The sequence below is a fragment of the Bombina bombina genome, unplaced genomic scaffold, assembly GCF_027579735.1.
Source record: "Bombina bombina isolate aBomBom1 unplaced genomic scaffold, aBomBom1.pri scaffold_928, whole genome shotgun sequence".
NCBI classification, from domain to species: domain Eukaryota; kingdom Metazoa; phylum Chordata; class Amphibia; order Anura; family Bombinatoridae; genus Bombina; species Bombina bombina.
In genome coordinates, this window is record NW_026511133.1 from 1 (window position 1) to 23,054 (window position 23,054).

Here is a 23,054-nt window from a genome sequence, read left to right on the forward strand (position 1 = left end):
CTTTAAATTTTAAACTGAACACACTTTATTACTGCAATTGCGAAAAAACATGAAGGAATTGTTCAAAATTCACCAAATTTTCACCACAGTGTCTTAAAGCCTTAAAAGTATTGCACACCAAATTTGGAAGCTTTAACCCTTAAAATAACGGAACCGGAGCCGTTTTTAACTTTAACCCCTTTACAGTCCCTGGTATCTGCTTTGCTGAGACCCAACCAAGCCCAAAGGGGAATACGATACCAAATGACGCCTTCAGAAAGTCTTTTCTAAGTATCAGAGCTCCTCTCACATGCGACTGCATGTCATGCCTCTCAAAAACAAGTGCGCAACACCGGCGCGAAAATGAGGCTCTGCCTATGATTTGGGAAAGCCCCTAAAGAATAAGGTGTCTAAAACAGTGCCTGCCGATATTATTATATCAAAATACCCAGAATAAATGATTCCTCAAGGCTAAATATGTGTTAATAATGAATCGATTTAGCCCAGAAAAAGTCTACAGTCTTAATAAGCCCTTGTGAAGCCCTTATTTACGATCTTGATAAACATGGCTTACCGGATCCCATAGGGAAAATGACAGCTTCCAGCATTACATCGTCTTGTTAGAATGTGTCATACCTCAAGCAGCAAGAGACTGCTCACTGTTCCCCCAACTGAAGTTAATTGCTCTCAACAGTCCTGTGTGGAACAGCCATGGATTTTAGTGACGGTTGCTAAAATCATTTTCCTCATACAAACAGAAATCTTCATCTCTTTTCTGTTTCTGAGTAAATAGTACATACCAGCACTATTTCAAAATAACAAACTCTTGATTGAATAATAAAAACTACAGTTAAACACTAAAAAACTCTAAGCCATCTCCGTGGAGATGTTGCCTGTACAACGGCAAAGAGAATGACTGGGGTAGACGGAGCCTAGGAGGGATCATGTGACCAGCTTTGCTGGGCTCTTTGCCATTTCCTGTTGGGGAAGAGAATATCCCACAAGTAAGGATGACGCCGTGGACCGGACACACCTATGTTGGAGAAAGATTTTTTACGTTTACTAGAAGGAGAAATAACAGACATAGCCTTCTTTATGGATTCAGAAACAAAATCTCTTATATTATCAGGAACATTCTGCACCTTAGATGTTGAAGGAACTGCAACAGGCAATGGTACTTTACTAAAGGAAATATTATCTGCTTTAACAAGTTTGTCATGACAATCAATACAAACAACAGCTGGAGGAATAGCTACCAAAAGTTTACAGCAGATACACTTAGCTTTGGTAGATCCAGCACTAGACAGCGATTTTCCTGTAGTATCTTCTGACTCAGATGCAACGTGAGACATCTTGCAATATGTAAGAGAAAAAACAACATATATATAAAGCAAAATTGATCAAATTCCTTAAATGACAGTTTCAGGAATGGGAAAAAATGCCAAAGAACAAGCTTCTAGCAACCAGAAGCAATGAAAAATGAGACTTAAATAATGTGGAGACAAAAGCGACGCCCATATTTTTCGCGCCAATAAGACGCCCACATTATTTGGCGCCTAAATGCTTTTTGGCGCCAAAATGACGCCACATCCGGAACGCCGACATTTTTGGCGCAAAATAACGTAAAAAAATGACGCAACTTCCGGCGACACGTATGACGCCGGAAACGGAAACGATTTTTTTTGCGCCAAAAAAGTCCGCGCCAAGAATGACGCAATAAAATGAAGCATTTTCAGCCCCCGGGAGCCTAACAGCCCACAGGGAAGAGTCAAATTTTTGAAGGTAAGAAAAAATGATTAAATCAAATGCATTATCCCAAATATGAAACTGACTGTCTGAAAATAAGGAAAGTTGAACATTCTGAGTCAAGGCAAATAAATGTTTGAATACATATATTTAGAACTTTATAAACAAAGTGCCCAACCATAGCTTAGAGTGTCACAGAAAATAAGATTTACTTACCCCAGGACACTCATCTACATGTTTGTAGAAAGCCAAACCAGTACTGAAACGAGAATCAGCAGAGGTAATGGTATATATAAGAGTATATCGTCGATCTGAAAAGGGAGGTAAGAGATGAATCTCTACGACCGATAACAGAGAACCTATGAAATAGACCCCGTAGAAGGAGATCACTGCATTCAAATAGGCAATACTCTCCTCACATCCCTCTGACATTCACTGCACGCTGAGAGGAAAACCGGGCTCCAACTTGCTGCGGAGCGCATATCAACGTAGAATCTAGCACAAACTTACTTCACCACCTCCATCGGAGGCAAAGTTTGTAAAACTGAATTGTGGGTGTGGTGAGGGGTGTATTTATAGGCATTTTGAGGTTTGGGAAACTTTGCCCCTCCTGGTAGGAATGTATATCCCATACGTCACTAGCTCATGGACTCTTGCTAATTACATGAAAGAAACTAAAACTAACACCACAGTTTACCTTTTCCTAGTATAACACAGGCAAAGAGAATGACTGGGGGTGGAGGGAAAGGGAGAAGCTATATATACAGCTCTGCTGTGGTGCTCTTTGCCACTTCCTGTTAGCAGGAGGATAATATCCCACAAGTAAGGATGAAATCCGTGGACTCGTTATCTTGTAGAAGAAATAATATTGGTACTAATGAAGAAATCAGTGGGAGATGGAGAGTCCTAAAAAATGACTTCAGGGAGTTAGGTAGCAAGCTTAAAGCAAGGACATCCAAAGTAATATTTTCTGAGATATTACCAGTGCCGTGTGTTAACTCAGTAAGGCAGAAGGAGCTAAGGTCTGTTAATTCATGGCTAAAAACATGGTGTAAAAATGAGGGGTTTGACTTTTTAGAACACTGGGCTGATTTTTTACTAGGGTACAAATTGTACAGTAAGGATGGATTGCACCTGAATGACATGGGTGCAGGTGTGTTGGGGGAAAGGATGGTAGCACGTTTAGAGAACCTTTTAAACTAGGCAAAGGGGGGGAGGGTCAATTTGAACAAAATAGAACAGAGAGATCAGTGTCTGAATATGTCACTCCATTAATATCTCAAGGAAGGGATGACTTAAGAAATGTCACATTAGAAAGTATAGAGGAAAGTACACCAAGTAGCAGCAGAAAGCACATGAAAATTAAATGTATGACAACAAATGCAAGAAGCATGACAGGTAAAATGGGGGAGCTGACGCTCTTAGTTGCAGAAGAGGACTATGATGTTATCAGTATAACTGAAACTTGGTGGGATGATTCACATGACTGGGCAGTTAACTTAGAGGGGTATACATTATTTAGGAGGGACAGGAATAATAAAAGGGGTGGAGGAATCTGCATGTATATTAAACCTGACCTTAAACCTACAATAAGGGAAGATATTTATGATACACGTGACAATGTAGAGACCCTGTGGGTTGAAATAAAGAGTGGGGGGAAAAATCCTAAAAAAATATTACTAGGAACATGCTACAAGCCTCCCAACATTAGTGACCCGGAGGAAACTCAACTACTTATCCAAATAGGTAAGGCTGCTAATAACAGTGCTGTAATTATGGGAGATTTTAACTACCCTGATATAAACTGGGCCAATGAAACTAGTAATTCAGCTAAGGGGGATAGATTTTTAAATGTTCTCAGGGATAACTTCTTGTCACAATTAATAGAGGAGACAACTAGGAGTAAAGCTATATTGGATTTAGTGCTATCAAACAATACAGATATAATATCAAACATAGAAGTTAAAGAACATTTGGGTAACAGTGATCATAACATGGTCACATTTGAAATCTCTTTTCATATGCAGTGTTTTAAAGGCTTAACTAAGACTTTTAATTTCAAGAAAGCAAAATTCAACGATTTAAGGAAATCATTAAATAATATAAATTGGGACAATGTATTTTCTAATACAAATACAGAGGATAAATGGATAATATTTAAAAATTTGTTAAATAAATATACATATCAATACATACCATATGGTTATAAAAATAAAAATAAAAAAAATAAGCCGTTATGGCTAAATAAAAATGTGTTAAAAGAAATTAGGAAAAAACGTAGGGCATTTAAATTATTAAAAGAAAATAGTACAGACTCAGCATACAATATTTATAAGGAATGTAACAAAGCATGCAAAAAAGCAATCAAATTAGCCAAAATTGAAAATGAAAAATTAATTGCCAAGGATTCTAAGTCTAACCCTAAAAGGTTCTTTAAGTACATAAATAGCAAAAAATCTAAGAAGGATAATATAGGTACATTAAAATGTGTGGAGGGTAGCATGATAAATAATGACAGGGAAAAGGCTGAGGTACTAAACCAGTTTTTTTCTTCAGTATACACAAGAGAGGAACCATTGAATGATACTTTGGAACAGAATAGAACATGCCAGTCCATACCACTAACTGGGTTTTGTTTAGAGGATATCAGGAAAAAACTAAAAAATATTAAGGTAAATAAAACTCCAGGCCCAGATGGAATACACCCAAGGGTGTTAAGTGAACTTAGCACTGTTATAGACAAACCTTTACTCTTAATTTTTCAAGACTCATTATCCTCAGGCATGGTACCCCAGGATTGGCGTAAAGCTGATGTGGTGCCACTCTTCAAAAAGGGAAGCAGGGATGATCCAGGAAGCTATAGACCAGTTAGTCTGACATCAATAGTGGGGAAGGATTATAAGGGATTATATTGATGAGCATATTCGTGTAAACAAGATTATGAGTTCTAATCAGCATGGCTTTAGGAGAAATAGATCATGTCAAACTAATCTAATTAGATTCTACGAGGAAGTAAGTAAAAATATAGATAAAGGGGAATCAGTTGATGTGATATACTTAGATTTTGCAAAGGCATTTGATACAGTGCCACATGAGAGATTAATGCACAAAATTAAGGGACTGGGAATAGCTGAAAATGTTAGCTCATGGATAAATAACTGGATAAAAGATAGGGAGCAACGAGTAGCAGTAAATGGATCATACTCAGATTGGACAAAGGTAATCAGTGGCGTCCCCCAGGGATCAGTACTGGGCCCTGTTCTTTTTAATATTTTTATAAATGACTTGGAGCAAGGATTAAATAGCGACATCTCTATTTTTGCAGATGATACTAAGTTAAGTAAGGTCATTAGGTCAGAGCAGGATGAACTCTCTTTGCAAAGGGATTTGCTAAAATTAGAACTATGGGCAAGTGAATGGAAAATGAGATTTAATACGGAAAAATGTAAGGTTCTACATTTTGGAAGTAAAAATAAGCAGGCTATGTATTTTTTAAATGGGACAAGACTTAGCCAAACACAGGAGGAAAGGGATTTGGGAGTAGTAATAGATAACAAGCTAAAGATGAGTGCACAATGCAGAGCAGCAGCTTCAAAGGCTAATAAGATACTAGCATGTATTAAAAGAGGCATTGATTCAAGGGAGGAAAGCATAATTCTGTCATTATATAAAGCCCTGGTAAGACCTCACCTTGAGTTTGGAGTGCAGTTCTGGGGACCGATTGCTAAAAAAGATATTGCAGAACTAGAAAAAGTTCAGAGAAGGGCCACAAAGCTAATAAGGGGATTGGAGAAATTAACCTATGAGGAGAGGCTAGCCAAACTGGGTCTGTTCTCTTTAGAAAAAAGGCGCTTGAGAGGTGACATGATTACTTTATATAAATATATTCAAGGCCCATATACAGAGATGGCAGAAGCTCTTTTTATTCCAAGAAAATTGGTTCTGACAAGAGGTCATAATTTAAGGTTGGAGGAAAGGAGATTTAATCTCCTGCAACGGAAACGTTTTTTCACTGTAAGAGCAATAAAATTGTGGAACTCATTACCAAAGGAGGTAGTGAATGCCAATACCATAGATACATTTAAAAATAGTCTGGATAAATTTCTGTATATAAACAAAATTCATGGATATGATTGCTAGTATTAAATGGGTCACATTTTAATGGGGTTATTTAAGCTTAACTGGAGCTTTTTGTAAGTATTTTAGATTTGTATAGGTTGAACTCGATGGACTTCAGTCTTTTTTCAACCTTATCTACTATGTTACTATGTCTCCACTCCTCTTGGGAAGCAATAGACTGACGATTTCCCCCTGAGAAAAATAGTACTCTCTGGCACCATTTTAAAATAAAAAAACTTCTTGATTGAAGAATCTAAACTAACACCTCACTTTACCTCTTCCTATTACTAACAGAGGCAAAGAGAATGACAGGGGGTGGAGGGGAAGGGAGGAGCTATATATACAGCTCTGCTGTGGTGCTCTTTGCCACTTCCTGTTAGCAGGAGGTTAATATCCCACAAGTAAGGATGAAATCTGTGGACTAGTCATATCTTGTAGAAGAAAACATGATTTATACACCAAGAAATAAAAGGTCTTCCAGACCTTGTCATAGATTTGCCTAGTATTAGGCTTATGAGCCTGAATCAGCATTCCAATCACAGAATCAGAGAAACCCCTATGTCTCAGAAATAAGCTTTCAATTTCCATGCCATTAAGTTTAGAGACTTGAGATCTGGATGGAAAAAAGTACATTGGAACAGAAGGTTTGACCATAGAGGAAGAGGCCAAGGAGGGCAACTGGCCATCTGAACCATATCTGCATACCAAATCCTGAGAATCCAAGCTGGGGCAATCAGGATTACAGATGACTTCTCTTGGAAATCGCTCTGGAAAGAAGAACCAAAGGTGAAAACAGATAAATAGGCTTAAATGACCAATAAACTACTAGAGCATCCACTAACTCTGCCTGAGGACCCCTGGACCTTGCAAAGTACCTGGGAAGTCTGTTGTTCAAATGAGAGGCCATCAGATCTATTTCTGGGAGACCCTACAGATCCCCAATCTGAATGAACACATCCTAGTGAAGAGACCACTCCCCCTGGATGTAGAGTGTGCCTCCAAATTGTTTACTCCTGGGATGTGAATTGCAGAAACTTGACAAGAATTGGCTTCTGCCCTGGAGAGAATCCGAGACACCTCCATCACTGCCAGGGAACTGTGAGCTCCCCTGATGGTTGATATAATCTACTGCTGTGACATTGGCCTCTTTTGAAAAGGGAGTCTCATCTCTGTTTTCAGTCAGACAAACTTGAAGGGCCCTGAAAATTCTAGAACATTGATTGGCAACCTTGCTTTCCGAGGATCGCAAACCCCCTGTGCTGTCAGAAACCACCAGACAGCTCCCCAACCTGAAAGACTTGCATCTGTAGTGATCACAGTCCAGGTAGGATGAGCAAAAGAAGTCTCCTGAAAATTAAACTAAAGATCCAGCAACCAAGCTAGAGACTGCCTGGTACTGGGATCCAAAAAATATCTTTTGGTATAGCTGAGTATAATCCCTGCACCATTGATGCAGCATACAAAGCTGAAGAGGCCTTGTGAAATAAAGCAAATGGAATTGCATCTGAGGCTGTAGTCATGAGACCTAGTACTTCAATACACAGAGTCACAGAGGGAAATCAGAGAGACTGAAGGTTTAGGCAAGCTGACACCAATCTTAACCTTCTCTGCTCTGTCTTAAGGATACTGAGTCTATTTAGAAACCTATGAAAATTACCTTTGTCCAAGGAATCGAAGAACTCTTTGGAAAATTGATCCACTAACAATGCTGTTGAAGAAACAACAAGAGTTGTTTGGTGTGAGATTCTGCTAAAGGAAAAGACGGAGCTTGAACAAAGATATTGTTCAGGTAAGGAAACACTGCAATACCCTTACTGATACTGATCACAGATAAAAGGGCACCCAGAACCTTTGTAAATATTTTTGAAGCTGTAACCAGAATAAATGGTAGAGCAACAATCTAAAAATGCTTGTCCAGAAATGCAAACCTCAGAAACTGGTAATGTTCTCTGTGAATTGGAACATGAAGGTAAGCATCCTTTAAATTTATTGTGTACATAAATTGACCTAGCTGAACAAAAGGCAGAAAAGTCCTGATAGATTTCATTCTGAAAAATGAAATCCTTACTAATTTGTTCAGAGCTTTTAGATCCAGAACTGGACCTTCCTTCTTTGGAACAATGAAGAGATTTGAATAAAATCCCATCCCTTGTTCCAACAAAGGAACTTGAAAATTCACTCCCATATTTTCCAAATCTGAGACGGACTGAAGAAAAGCTTGAGCTTTTACAGGATTTCCTTGGAACATTGGACAGAAAAAAACCTTCCCATGGGAGGCCTTGTTCAGAATCCTATTCCATAATCCTTGAGAAACAATATTCTAAACCCAGGGATCTGAAACAGACTGAAACCAAGTCTCCTGAAAGAGAATTAATCTGCCTGTTACCTTATCCATTAGAATCTTTAGGGTCTTCAGCCTCTAAAGTAACTAGGACCTCCTTTTAAAAAGATAACAAACATGTTCAACTTTAAATAAAAAAGAGGAAATATCAGGTTCAATTTCAGATGAGGAATCCTCATCCCCAGAGGAAACTCCACCATCTGAAGACATAACAGTATCCCTGGTCTCAGGGCACTTAGCACTTGTAGAAGGTAAAATATGAACTGAACTTTTATGCTTGTTTGAAGGTGGGAGAGCAGCCATCGCTTCAGAAACTTCAGCCTTGATAACATTTTTCATGGCAGGAGGCACTACCTTAGCATTAACCTGTAATGAACAAAGAGTAGATACATTAGTACTCAACGAAAACGCATTAGGTCTGATTGCATTAAAGGGACAGTACACTGTAAAATTGTTTTATCACATTGTGTACATATACATGCTTCTTTATCTTTTATCTGTCCATAAACCAAAGACCAATATTTGGACAGAACAATGGAAAATTAAAATTTTATTAACCTCATCTCTTCTATACCCCACTAGGAGTGTAATTTATTCTGCTGGCTGTGTTTACGCAGCTTATCTATAGCTTGGACCTAAGGCCAGCAACTTTCAGAATAGGTGGGGATACCACAGGCAAAAATCAACTATTTCAAATGCCAATATAAGGGTTAAGGAAATACTTGTAAACAATTTAATACATTCCAATAGGTAAAGTGGATCATTGGGAACAAATTAAAGGGAGACATTTTTTGAGTAAACTATCCACTTAAACCTAAAAACCATGAGCCACATAAATGAGCTGGAGGAGACATTCAGCCTTTTTACAATAAGCACACCCAATAATAGTAGAAAAGCATTCAGGAGGCTCAGTTTCTTGGGTAGATTTAGGGACAGAATCCTGCTGCTCCATCATAGCATATGGCAATGCAATTAACTCTATTAAACCCCCTAAAAAAGCTCTTGAGGAAATGAAACCATTTAACCCCTCCTAAGCAGTTTTAAAAGGAACAATGCACGCTAAGCAGAGCTGATAAAACAAAACAGGAGAAACAAACATTACATCCAAACGTGCGCCAAACTACCGACAACTAAGAAGGAGAATATGCATGCCAAAAACCCAACCTACGCATAACCGAGCGAAAGTGCCCTAAAGCAACGTGCGTATACCAATGAGCAAGGAAAACTATAGGCTAACAGAACGTGTGCTAAAAACGAAGCGCTACAAAAAAGCAGCCGTGCGCAAAAGCAAGGGAATAGTGAAAAAGGATCTGCCCCAGGGTCATATATAACATCTATAGATATACTCTTTTAAAAAGTGCCCACAACATAGCTACATGAGTGTCTAAATGTTAAATAAAAAGATACTTACCAAGACACTCATGCACTAGCAAGCAAGTAGCAGACAGCCAAACTAGTACTGAAACATATCAGCAGAGGTTATGGAATAGGAGTATATTGCAGATCCATAAAGGGAGGCAGAAGACAAGTCCCTGCAACTGATTAAAGAGGATTTCTGAATAATTTCCCATGAGGTAAAACAAAGAATAAAACTATATCCCAAATACAGGCATACCTAATTTTATTGCGCTTCACTTTATTGCGCTTCGCAGATATTGCTCTTTTTTTACCAATTGAAAGTTTGCGACAACCCTGTGTCGAGCAAGACTATGGGCACCATTTTTCCAACATATATACACATATAAACACTTAAATACATATGAATACACATAAATACACACCTACACTATCAGCAAAAAGATTCTGACTTGCTGAAGGCTCAGATAATGGTTAGCATTTTTTTTTAGCAATAAAATATTTTTTAATTAAGGTATGTACGTTGTTTTTAGACATAATGCTATTGCATACTTAATAGACTACAGTATAGTGTAAATATAACTTTTATAAGTGAGTGCAACTCACTTTATATTGCAATATTCACTTTATTGCGGTGGTCTGGAACCAAACCCGCAATATCTCCGAGGTACGCCTATACAAGCCACTGACAAGCACTGTACTCTGCGTGAAAACCGGGCCTCAATACAGACTGAAACCCTCTCTAAAGAATCATATGCACATCTTCATTCTTCAACCACCTCCAGTGGAGGCACAGTAAAGACTGAGGTATGTGTGAGGTTTTATAGAGCTCTTAGGAATTGCTCTTCTCTACCACTAGGAGGCGGCAAAGATTCCCAAACCCCAAGGGTAAGCATCATGGACTCTCACCACCTGTATGAAAGAAAATTGGGTGTCATAAAGCTTTAAAAAAACATGAAACTCAACCGTTTTTTTTTTTTATGATTCAAAAATAAAAGGATTTATGTATTATCAAATTAAACTTCTTGGTTTCATTGGTTCAAGAGCATACCCAGCTTGGTTTGTGCCTGGAGCTCTGTATAGCAGCAGTCTTTGCACTATGTATTAAACTGTTAAATGCATTGTTTCAAAATTGCTGCCACGCAGTATTCCAAACACATTCAGACCCCTTAGTCTTCGTTGGTACGCTCTCCAACTAAGGATACCAAGAGAACAAAAGAGCAAAAAAATGTTTCAAAATTGTATGCTGTATCTGAAACATGAAAGAAACATTCAGTCACTTTAAATCTGCACAAAAATTTTAAATGCTGATGCTTTAATTATAAATATAATAAACTGTCAAAGAGACAATAATTGGAAAACACTAAGGTAACCAATTTTCTGACAGCTGCTTGGAAAAAAAACTTGCAGTTCTTATTAGTAATAAAACTTAATGAAATATATTTTTACTCTTACCCATACGAATGGCAGAAAGGAGATCACTACGGGCATCACTGCTCAGTCCAAGTGTATGTGCTGCATCATGACGTTTGGCTTCTATCAATCTGGTGAAATGTACCGGGGAAGAGGTGAGAGATAAGATAGATGCCGGGGGTCCTGCAGGAGGAGGTGGTGGACCATGTAACAATGAAAGGAGATTAAGATGCCCACTAGGAGTGGGAGATGGTGCATATAAAGAATTGGAGATTTGTGCTGCAGGTGAAGAAGGTACAGGATGCTGAAGAGGACTAACAAAAGCAGTCTGAGCCGAGGGAATAACAGGAGGAGGTGGGGGAGGCGATCCTGGAGGATAGAATTCCATCATCTGAGTTTGTAGCACTCTCCTTGAAAGGACAACAATATATTGTTATTACCTGAATATAAACTTGCAACAACATTTCCTACACATTCAAACTGGTTATTCAGTTACTTTAATAACGGAAATTAGATTAAATAAAAATAGGTTGTGCTCTAAGATTTTGCTGGTGAGATCATGTAAAAATCTCAAGATAAAACTTAAGGACTAAGAAACTAATTTTCTTAAAATTGTTGTTCTCCTGGAATTAGTCTTATGTGTGAACTGTTATAACATAAAAAAGGTTTAAACACATCTAGAGGCCAAAATGTCTAACCTAGGTTTCTAAAATGCTGCAAATTACCCAAACCAGCTACTTCATTTGCACATAAAAGAAATTGTTTTGTGGCTTCACTAGTGATTGTCAGTTAAGCAATTTTTTTTATAACAAAACAAAAGATGTTTAACCCCTTAAGGATGGGGAATTTTAAAGAAAAACTTGTCCAAAGTACCAGAGAATTGTTTAGCATTTTTGTCATCATTAAATTTAAACAGAAACATATATACATTTTTTTTAGTATACAACCAAAAGGTATTGATCCCTGGCAGTGCCCCCACTAGAAATTTTTGGGCCCCTTACTATACCATTGATTGGGCCCCCACAACCACAGAAATACACATATAAACGCACACAGACACTCTCACACACACAGACACACACACAGATACTCTTACACTGTGGTGGTAGTTGTCCTTATTAATCCCAGTGAGCCATAAACCTTCAGGAAACAGTTGTGCACAAACCTGCATTTCCTATAATATTTTAAACAGCTTTAATGAAACACGTTTACATTTTTTTTATGTGAATAGGATAATTCTGGCACATTTATAAATTTATTTTTCCTTCCTGCTTAATAAACATTTTTTATTTTAACACTCCATTAAGAGAAACTTGGTCCTTTTAGAAGTTTATTTTCTTATTTATTAAGTCATTGGCTTGCTAAATTGTGCATCTCGGCCCTCTCTGTTTATACCTTTGATTCAACTTATTAATACAGGGTCATGGTTTACTTTTTTAACAAAAGATTCAGGCACAAGATATGTTAAAAAAAAAATGACTTGTTGCTGCATAATTTATTAAAATGATATTAGTTACCTAATGCAGGCACATGGCTTTTTTTTTTTAAGAAAAGATGCACAGAGATAGCTCAGAAAGATGGTACATGGCATTTTCCTTTAAATAATGCAGGCACTGTACCTCTTATTTTTATTTTTTTACTTGCTATCAGTGGCTGAGCCTGACCATACTGATTCACTGCCACAATTTTCTGCCACTTAAGTGAGTGTGTTCAATACAATATTATAAAAATGGTTTAAGAAAACTTTTTAACAAAATTACATAAAATGCCATTTGGTCAAAAGGGTTAAATGCTTGTTAAATAAATAAAACAAAGATGTCCCTCTTTAGCACCAGCAGTTAGAGTGAAGTGAGCTTAGGAGCAGCAGATCCAAGGAATGCACTGACAATCAAAATATATATTTTATACACTCACATATACATATGTGTAAAAATCAAGAAACCAGAGAAAAACATAATTTATGTAAGAACTTACCTGATAAATTCATTTCTTCCATATTAGCAAGAGTCCATGAGCTAGTGACGTATGGGATATACATTCCTACCAGGAGGGGCAAAGTTTCCCAAACCTTAAAATGCCTATAAATACACCCCTCACCACACCCACAATTCAGTTTAACGAATAGCCAAGAAGTGGGGTGATAAGAAAGGAGCAAAAGTATCATAACAAAATCATAACCACCACAAAAAGGGTGGGCCTCATGGACTCTTGCTAATATGAAAGAAATTAATTTATCAGGTAAGTTCTTACATAAATTATGTTTTCTTTCATGTAATTAGCAAGAGTCCATTAGCTAGTGACGTATGGGATAGCAGATACCCAAGATGTGGAACTTCCACGCAAGAGTCACTAGAGAGGGAGGGATAAAATAAAGACAGCCAATTCCGCTGAAAAAATTAATCCACTACCCAAATCAAAAGTTTCAATTTTTATAATGAAAAAAAAATGAAATATAAGCAGAAGAATCAAACTGAAACAGCTGCCTGAAGTATTATTCTACCAAAAACTGCTTCTGAAGAAGAGAAAACATCAAAATGGTAGAATTTAGTAAAAGTATGCAAAGAAGACCAAGTCATTACTTTGCAAATCTGAACAACAGAAGCTTCATTTTTAAAAGATAGCGCTGCGTAATCTGTTGGCGCTCTACAAATAACCGATAATAAAAAAAAATAATAATAATAAAAGTCCAGGAAGTAGAAACTGACCTAGTAGAATGAGCCGTAATCCTCAGAGGCGGGGATTAACCCGACTCCAAAGAAGCATGATGAATCAAAAGCTTTAACCAAGAAGCCAAAGAAAAGGCAGAAGCCTTCTGACCTTTCCTAAAACCAGAAAAGATAACAAATAGACTAGAAGTCTGTCTGAAAACTGAGTAGCTTCAACATATTTCAAAATTCTTACCACATCCAAAAATGTAAGAATCTTACCAAAGAATTCTTAGGATTAGGACACAAGGAAGGGACAATAATTCCTCCACTAATGTTGTAAGAATTCACAACTTTAGGTAAAAATTGAAATGAGGACAGCAAAAACCACCTTATCCTGATGAAAAATCAGAAAAGGAGATTCACAAGAAAGAACAGATAATTCAAAAACTGTTCTAGCTGAAGAGATGTCTAAAAAGAACAATACTTTCCATGAAAGTAATTAATGTCCAAAGAAAGCATATGCTCAAACAGAAGAGCCTGTAAAGCCTTCAGAACCAAAATAAGACTCCAGGAGGAGAAATTGGCTTAATGACAGGCTTGATACGAACCAAAGTCTGAACAAAACAATGAATATAAGAAAGATTTAGCAATTCTTACTGTGAAACAGCACAGAAAAAGCAGAGATTTGTCCTTACAAGGAACATGTAGACAAAATCTTATGAAGAAACTATAAAATCCTAGGAATTCTAAAGAATACCAAGAGAATTCATAAGAAGAGCATCATGAGATGTAAATCTTCCAAACTCGATAATAAATCCTACTAGACACAGATTTACGAGCCTGCAACATAGTATTAATCACAGAGTCAGAGAAACTTCTATGACTAAGTACAAAGCGTTAAATTTTCATACCATCAAATTAATAATTTGAATTCCTGATGAAAAAAAACCCCAAAAACCCCCCGAATGTTAAGATATAAGGTCTGGCCTTAATGGAAGTAACCAAGATTGGCAACTGGACATCCGAACAAGAACCATAAACCAAAACCTGTGTGGCCATGCTGGAGCCACCAGCCACACCAAAGATTGCTCTCTGATGATTTAGAAAATCACTCTAAAAAGAAGAACCAGAGATGAAAAAATATAGGCAGATTGATAATTCCAAGGAAGTGTTAATGCATACACTACTTCTTCCTGAGGATCCCAGGACCTGAATAGGCCCCTGGGAAGTTCCTTATTTAGATGAGATGCCATCAGATCTATTTCTGGAAGCCCTCACATCTGAAAAATTGAATAACTTATCTGGGTAAAGAGACCATTCTCCCGGATGTAAAGCTTGATTAACAGAGATAATCCGCTTCCCAATTGTCTACAGAGAGTGCAGAATTATTAGGCAAGTTGTATTTTTGAGGATTAATTTTATTATTGAACAACAACCATGTTCTCAATGAACCCAAAAAACTCATTAATATCAAAGCTGAATAGTTTTGGAAGTAGTTTTTAGTTTTAGCTATTTTAGGGGGATATCTGTGTGTGCAGGTGACTATTACTGTGCATAATTATTAGGCAACTTAACAAAAAACAAATATATACCCATTTCAATTATTTATTTTTACCAGTGAAACCAATATAACATCTCAACATTCACAAATATACATTTCTGACATTCAAAAACAAAACAAAAAATAATCAGTGACCAATATAGCCACCTTTCTTTGCAAGGACACTCAAAAGCCTGCCATCCATGGATTCTGTCAGTGTTTTGATCTGTTCACCATCAACATTGCGTGCAGCAGCAACCACAGCCTCCCAGACACTGTTCAGAGAGGTGTACTGTTTTCCCTCCTTGTAAATCTCACATTTGATGATGGACCACAGGTTCTCAATGGGGTTCAGATCAGGTGAACAAGGAGGCCATGTCATTAGATTTTCTTCTTTTATACCCTTTCTTGCCAGCTACGCTGTGGAGTACTTGGACACGTGTGATGGAGCATTGTCCTGCATGAAAATCATGTTTTTCTTGAAGGATGCAGACTTCTTCCTGTACCACTGCTTGAAGAAGGTGTCTTCCAGAAACTGGCAGTAGGACTGGGAGTTGAGCTTGACTCCATCCTCAACCCGAAAAGGCCCCACAAGCTCATCTTTGATGATACTAGCCCAAACCAGTACTCACCTCCACCTTGCTGGCGTCTGAGTCGGACTGGAGCTCTCTGCCCTTTACCAATCCAGCCACGGGCCCATCCATCTGGCCCATCAAGACTCACTCTCATTTCATCAGTCCATAAAACCTTAGAAAAATCAGTCTTGAGATATTTCTTGGCCCAGTCTTGACGTTTCAGCTTGTGTGTCTTGTTCAGTGGTGGTCGTCTTTGAGCCTTTCTTACCTTGGCCATGTCTCTGAGTATTGCACACCTTGTGCTTTTGGGCACTCCAGTGATGTTGCAGCTCTGAAATATGGCCAAACTGGTGGCAAATGGCATCTTGGCAGCTGCACGCTTGACTTTTCTCAGTTCATGGGCAGTTATTTTGCGCCTTGGTTTTTCCACACGCTTCTTGCGACCCTGTTGACTATTTTGAATGAAACGTTTGATTGTTCGATGATCACGCTTCAGAAGCTTTGCAATTTTAAGAGTGCTGCATCCCTCTGCAAGATATCTCACTATTTTTGACTTTTCTGAGCCTGTCAAGTCCTTCTTTTGACCCATTTTGCCAAAGGAAAGGAAGTTGCCTAATAATTATGCACACCTGATATAGGGTGTTGATGTCATTAGACCACACCCCTTCTCATTACAGAGATGCACATCACCTAATATGCTTAATTGGTAGTAGGCTTTTGAGCCTATACAGCTTGGAGTAAGACAACATGCATAAAGAGGATGATGTGGTCAAAATACTCATTTGCCTAATAATTCTGCACTCCCTGTATACCTGGGAAACCCCCCTGCACAGAAATTAGATAGGAGCTGGATTTAGCCCAAGCAAATATCCGAGATACTTCTATCACAGCCTAAAGACTGATAGTCCCACCCTGATGATTGACATACGCCACAGTTGTGACATTGTCTGTCTGAAAAAAACGTTTCTTCTTCAAAAAGAAACCAAACTGAAGAACTCTGAGAATGCACGGAGTTCCAAAATATCAAATGGTAATCTCGCCTCCTGAGATTTCCAAACCCCTTGTGCTGACAGAGATCCTCAGACAGCCTCCCAACCTAAAAGACTCGCATCTGTAGAGATCATGGTCTAGGTTGAAAGAACCGAAGAGACCTGTAGAACTAAATGATGGTGATCTTAACCACCGAATCAAAGATAGTTAAACATTAGGATTCAAAGATATAAAAAAAGTGATATCCTAGAATCCCTGCACCATTATTCAGCATAAAAAACTGGAAAGGTTTCCTATGAAATGAGCAAAGGGAATCGAATCCAATGCTGCAGCCATGAAACCTAAAACTTCCATGCATATATAGCAACTTGAAGGAAATAAAAGAGACTGAAGGTTCTGACAAACGGAACCCAATAAACTTGTTACTTGTCTGTTAGAGACAAAAACATTGACACAATCTATCTGGAAACCTAAAAAAGCTGACACTTGTGTGAGGAATCAAGGAGCTTTTGATAAAAAGATCCTCTAACCATGTCTTGAAGAAACAACAAAGTTGAATCGTATGAGATTCTGCAGAACGAAAAGACTGAGCCAGTACCACGATACCGTCCAAAAAGGAACACTGAGAACCTTGAAAAGATTCTTAGAGCTGTCGCTAGACCAGAAGGAAAAGCAACAAATTGGTAATGCTTGTCAAAAAAAGAGAATCTCAGAAAATAAAAAATAATCTGAATGAAAACAGAAAATGAAGATATGCATCTATTGTACACAAATAATGCCATCAATGACCAAAAAGGCAGAATAGACCATATAAACACCATTCTAAAAGATGGTACACTTATATGACAGTTCAAAAAGATTTTCTATCTTTGGAACAATGAATAGTCTTGAATAAAAACCCCAAACCCAGTTCCTAAAATGAAACTGGAATAAATACCCCAGAAAACTCCAGGCCTGAGCAGCGCTTGAGCCCCAACGGGTGACCAGCCGCACTTCACCAGTACCCAAAACATATAGGTCTGAAACACACTTCAGGAAAGTGTTAGTTTTACTGGAATAGCTGGAATATGATAGAGAAAAAAAGACTTCTCACAGACTGTTTTACTCTGAAACGTATTCTGTACCCAAAGTTTAAGAAGTTTGGACCGAATAGAACCAAATAAATTTCAAAAAAGTCTTAACCTGCCCCTTACCAGCCAAGCTGGAATAAGAACCGCACCTATATGCAAATTTGGGGAGCTGACTTTGAACTTTTAAAAAGGCTTAATTGAATGAGGAAAAAAACTTCCAATTATAAACACATTACTTAGGGAAGAATTCAGGATTCCGTTCCTTAGTAAGAACAGAAAACTAATATAAGCTTAAAGTTTTAGTCTTAGAACTCAATCTTGAAGCCCAGAGTAATCAGTTAAAAGAATTGAATCCAATTATGAACCAAATAATTGAATATCTTGGAAAAAAAGAAATATGGATTTTAGAAATCAAAATTGAAATCACAAAGTTCTTCTAGCTAAAATAGCTAAAGACATAGATTAAACCTCATTTGCGAAAATATTTAATAAAATGAAAACACAAATGAAATTATTAGCATGTTAATTAAGTTAAAGGACCAGTCAACACACTGGACTTGCACAATCAACAAATGCAAGATAACAAGACAATGCAATAGCACTTAGTCTGAACTTCAAATAAGTAGTAGATTTTGTCCTTAAAACAATGCTAAACGAATCATAATCCGATACTTGATCTTAAAGTATCCAACCAGAAAGATGAAGCAATTGCAACATCAGCAAAATAAATTACAGGTCTAAGAAAAGTACCTGAAAATAATCTTCCTTAAATAAGATACGACCATCTGAAGGAAAAAAATAAATACTATTTGCTATAAGAATAATAGTATATTTAAACAGGAGTAGAGATAGCCCCATAAACTTGGGGAATCTTTCCTCAAAACTGAAAACTAACTGCCGGCAAAGAATACAATTTAAAAACCTTAAAGAAGGACTAAAGAAAATTCTCAGCCTATTCCATTCCCTAGTATCAGGGACTGGAAAAAAACCTCTGAAGAAACCACAGAAGATAAATAAGCAGAATTGAAAAGTTAGCTAGTTTTTAAAATCAAAAGAACTAGTTACTTCAATACCCAAAATAATCAACACCTTTTGAACAAAGAACAAATGTACTCTATTAAAAAATAAAAAAGTAGATTTGTTAGTGTCAATATCTGATGAAGAAAAATTCTGAATGAGAAAAAACACCATCAGAGAAGGATAATTCATTACGTTGTTGGTCATTTGAAACTTCATCAACTAAAAAAGAAGCTTGAAAAAGACCTAAAAATTTTATTAGAAGGCGAGATGTCAGACAAAGCCTTTAAAATAGAATCAGAAAAATATTCTTATAAATTTCTAAGTATATCTTGCACATAAGATATAAAAAGAATAGCAATATATAAAGCATAAATACTAATGGATTCTGCATGTAAAAGTTTATCATGATAACTTATTACAAACCATAGCTAAAGATAAACATTCATAACATTAACCCCTTAATGACCACAATGTACCCTGTATGTCACTGGTTGTTAAGGGTTTTTTCAGGACATAATAGCATAAGTCTAGCAAGAACACTCTATTAATGACCTCCCTCCAGCAGGCTTTGTGGAATAGAGCAGTCTCAACGCTGGTTGCAAGACCGTGCTATAAAACAATCAAGTCCCAAAAAAAGGCCAGCGACATACAGGGTACGTCGCTGGTCCTTAAGGGGTTAAAATAAATTAACAGCTTTGGTAGGACTGATATCAGTCAACAGGAATCCCTCAGCATTTCTTGATACAGGAACAGTGATTGAATATCTTGCAATATGTAATAGAAAAAAACAACATATAAAGCAAAATTATCAAATTCCTTAAATGACAGTTTCAGGAATGGGAAAAAATGCAAAATAAACAAGCCTCTAGCAACCAGAAGCAACAAAAAAATGAAACTTAAATAATGTGAAAAAAAGTGGAACAAGTATGACGCCCACATTTTTGGCGCCAAGTATGATGCCCACATTATTGGCGCCAAGTACAAAGCCCATATTTTTTGGCGCCAAGTATGACACCACATCCTCTGACGCCGAAAACGACGCCCACATTTTTTGGCGCAAGAAAACGTCTGAACACGCATGCGTCAAAAAATGACGTAACTACGAACAAACTTCCGGCGTCAACTACGGCGCCGGAAATGACAATTTTGCGCCAAAAAAAGTTCGCGCCAAAAATGACGCAATAAATTGAAGCATTTTCTGCCCCCGCGAGCCTAACAGCCCGCAGGGAAAAAAGTCAATTGAAAATTTTCGAGGTAAGAAAAAAATATTTATTCATATGCATTATCCCAAATAATGAAACTGACAGTCTGAATGAAGGAATACTGATTATCCTGAATCATGGCAAATATAAGTTTAAACACATATATTTAGAACTTTACATATAAAGTGCCCAACCATAGCTTAGAGTGTCACAAATAAAATAAGACTTACTTACCCCAGGACACTCATCTACATATAGTAGATAGCCAAACCAGTACTGAAACGAGAATCAGTAGAGGTAATGGTATATAAGAGTATATCGTCGATCTGAAAAGGGAGGTAAGAGAAGAAATCTCTACGACCGATAACAGAGAACCTATGAAATAGATCCCCTAGAGGAAGACCATTGTATTCAAATAGGCAATACTCTCTTCACATCCCTCTGACATTCACTGCACTCAGAGGAAAACCGGGCTTCAGCCTGCTGCGAAGCGCATATCAACGAAGAATCTAGCACAAACTTACTTCACCACCTCCATGGGAGGCAAAGTTTGTAAAACTGAATTGTGGGTGTGGTGAGGGGTGTATTTTAAGGTTTGGGAAACTTTGCCCCTCCTGGTAGGAATGTATATCCCATACGTCACTAGCTCATGGACTCTTGCTAATTACATGAAAGAAAATGTGTATTTTTGCAAAACAAATAAGCATTATGGTAACATTCTGAGAAACTTGAAATTAATTCACAGTAAAAAAACAAAACAAAATATAGCTGCAAGCAGCGATAGAGGTGGCCATGCGCATCGGCATTGCAATGGCATACAAGCAGCTAAGTCACAATATAAAGCTTTATAGAAGTTTTTACAATTCTAACATTAGCAGTTGGAAAGAAAACACATTTTCGAAATTTTTGCATTTTCAAGATGGCTGCCCCACCATATGACCAATACTTTCATCATGATCAGATGTAACTCTAGGTCACAAGATTTTGTTTTACAGCAAATTTCACAGCTTTAACATAAGCAGTTGGAAAGAAAACGTGTTTTCGAAATTTTCGCGTAAACCAATATGGCTGCCACAGCTTGTGACCAATTCCTTCAACATGAACAACTGTGACTCTAGGTCACAATATAAGGTTATACAGCAAGTTTCACAGTTCTAACATAAGCAGTTGCAGAGAAAATAGATTTTCGAAATATTCGCATAAAACAAAATGGCTGCCAGATCATATGATATACAGCCTCCATATTATGCACAGTAATTGTCACCATAGATGTCAATAAACATGGCAAAAATAAAGCATTTTTGCAAAACGGTTTTTGTTTTATTATTAATTTAAAAATATCGTTAAGCGTTTTTGAACAATTCAAAATGGCTGCCAAACCACATGACCTATCAACTTCTCTTGAACAAATCTGAATGTTAGTCATAAGATAACTCTATAAACAAAATTTCAAGTCTGTGCCATAAGCGGTTTCGGAGAAGAAGATTTTTATAGTTTTTAAAAACAGCGCATACGAAACAAAATGGCCTCCAAGCTATGCATTGTATGGCTTTCAAATTGCACATACTAATGCTCACTATAGACCTCTACAATTTGCAGAAGTTTTATGAAAATTTGCAAATGTTTTATTTCACGAAGGCGACTGCGCAGTGCGAATTTTTACTGCAATATTGCCTTTAGGGGTCATGACTATGTGTACTCATGTGTCTGCTACACTGTAATATAGTTAAATAGTGTAAACATAATGCATAAAGTGCAAATTTACGCAATTAAACAGCGATAAAAAGGTGAATGGCTCATAGCAGCCATGTTGATTATGGAAAATTCGCAGTTTGAACAAACTTGGTAGAGGACCTTGCAAGGAGCACATGTGCAAAATTGCGCTTCATTGCACTTAGCGGTTGCAGAGAAGAAGATGTTTAAAGATTTTCGCACAATTCAAAATGGCAGCTAGGTCATGTGACTAAATCACTTCTCTTGAACAAACTTTATTCTAGGTCAGTACAGCAGTACACACAGCAAGTTTTACAGCTGTAACATAAGGGGTTCTGGAGAAGAAGATTTTCAAGCGGTTGTCGAAATTTGTCGCAAAAAGCAATATGGCTGCTAGATCACATGACCTATGAGATTTATTTTGCATAGGATTATGCACAGCATAGATCTTTAGCATAGTGCCAAGTTTCATGAGTTTTAGAGTTATGCTGTTGTTTTTATAAGCATTTGAATAAGTGGCGGAATAATAATAATAATAATAATAATAATAATAAAAAAAATAATAATAATAATAATCCTGACAATAACAATAGGTTGTCCTGCAACTTCGTGCAACTTCGTTGCATGGCCACCTAATGAAATATCTTTATGTTGTTGTGGGCTTTAGTATTGAGGGCAATTAAGAGTTTACCTTATTCTCCACAAGGGATTCTGAGATATGTGTCCACTCCAGTAATGTTGTGGATGAGATTCTACTCCTTTCCACAGTCTTTATCTCTTTCACTTCTCTTTGACCAAAAAATATAGAAATCCTCTAAATTGCTGTTTGGAACAGCGCCCTCCCTCATCCACTATCAATCTTTATAGCTAACTAAGCCAAGTCAAGTCTTATACATTTTTAATATACGTTAGTATAGTAACTAAAACTCTAAAAGCATATTTTGACCCCATAGTTTGTCCAGTAACGTTATTAGTAGTAATATGCAGGTAATGGAGAACTTCAACTTGAACTAACTGTTAGTTCAAGTTGAAGTTCTCCATTACCTGCTGCGTATTACTATTAATAACATTATGTAAAATATATTTGGCAAACATTAACATAGCAGTAAACTTTACTGGAGGTCAAACTATGGGGTCAAAAATGCTTTGGATTATATTACACCGTGACCACTGTGACTGTTGAGTTCATGATTTACCTGAACCCTCAGCCTGAGGTCAGAAAGACTGAGACTCCTGACACACGTGGCTCCGACTCGCTCCTCCACACACAGCTGACACTGACAGCTCCTGGCTAGTCACTCGTCTCGTCGACGACCGACATACAAGGCCAGGCCCTACAACT

At 37.3% G+C, this 23,054-nt stretch overlaps 1 protein-coding gene across 1 annotated transcript in view; it reads right to left on the reverse strand.

The window, feature by feature from the left end:
- Positions 1-10,996: 10,996 nt before the first annotated feature.
- The window catches only part of LOC128643625 (actin-binding protein WASF3-like), a gene marked incomplete at its 3' end in the record, with an annotated part of 94,579 nt that continues 82,521 nt past the window's right edge, over positions 10,997-23,054 (reverse strand). The window contains exon 7 of the mRNA XM_053696459.1: positions 10,997-11,364. Within this exon, the coding sequence (XP_053552434.1) occupies positions 10,997-11,364 (368 nt within the window). The remainder of the gene's footprint in view (positions 11,365-23,054) is intronic.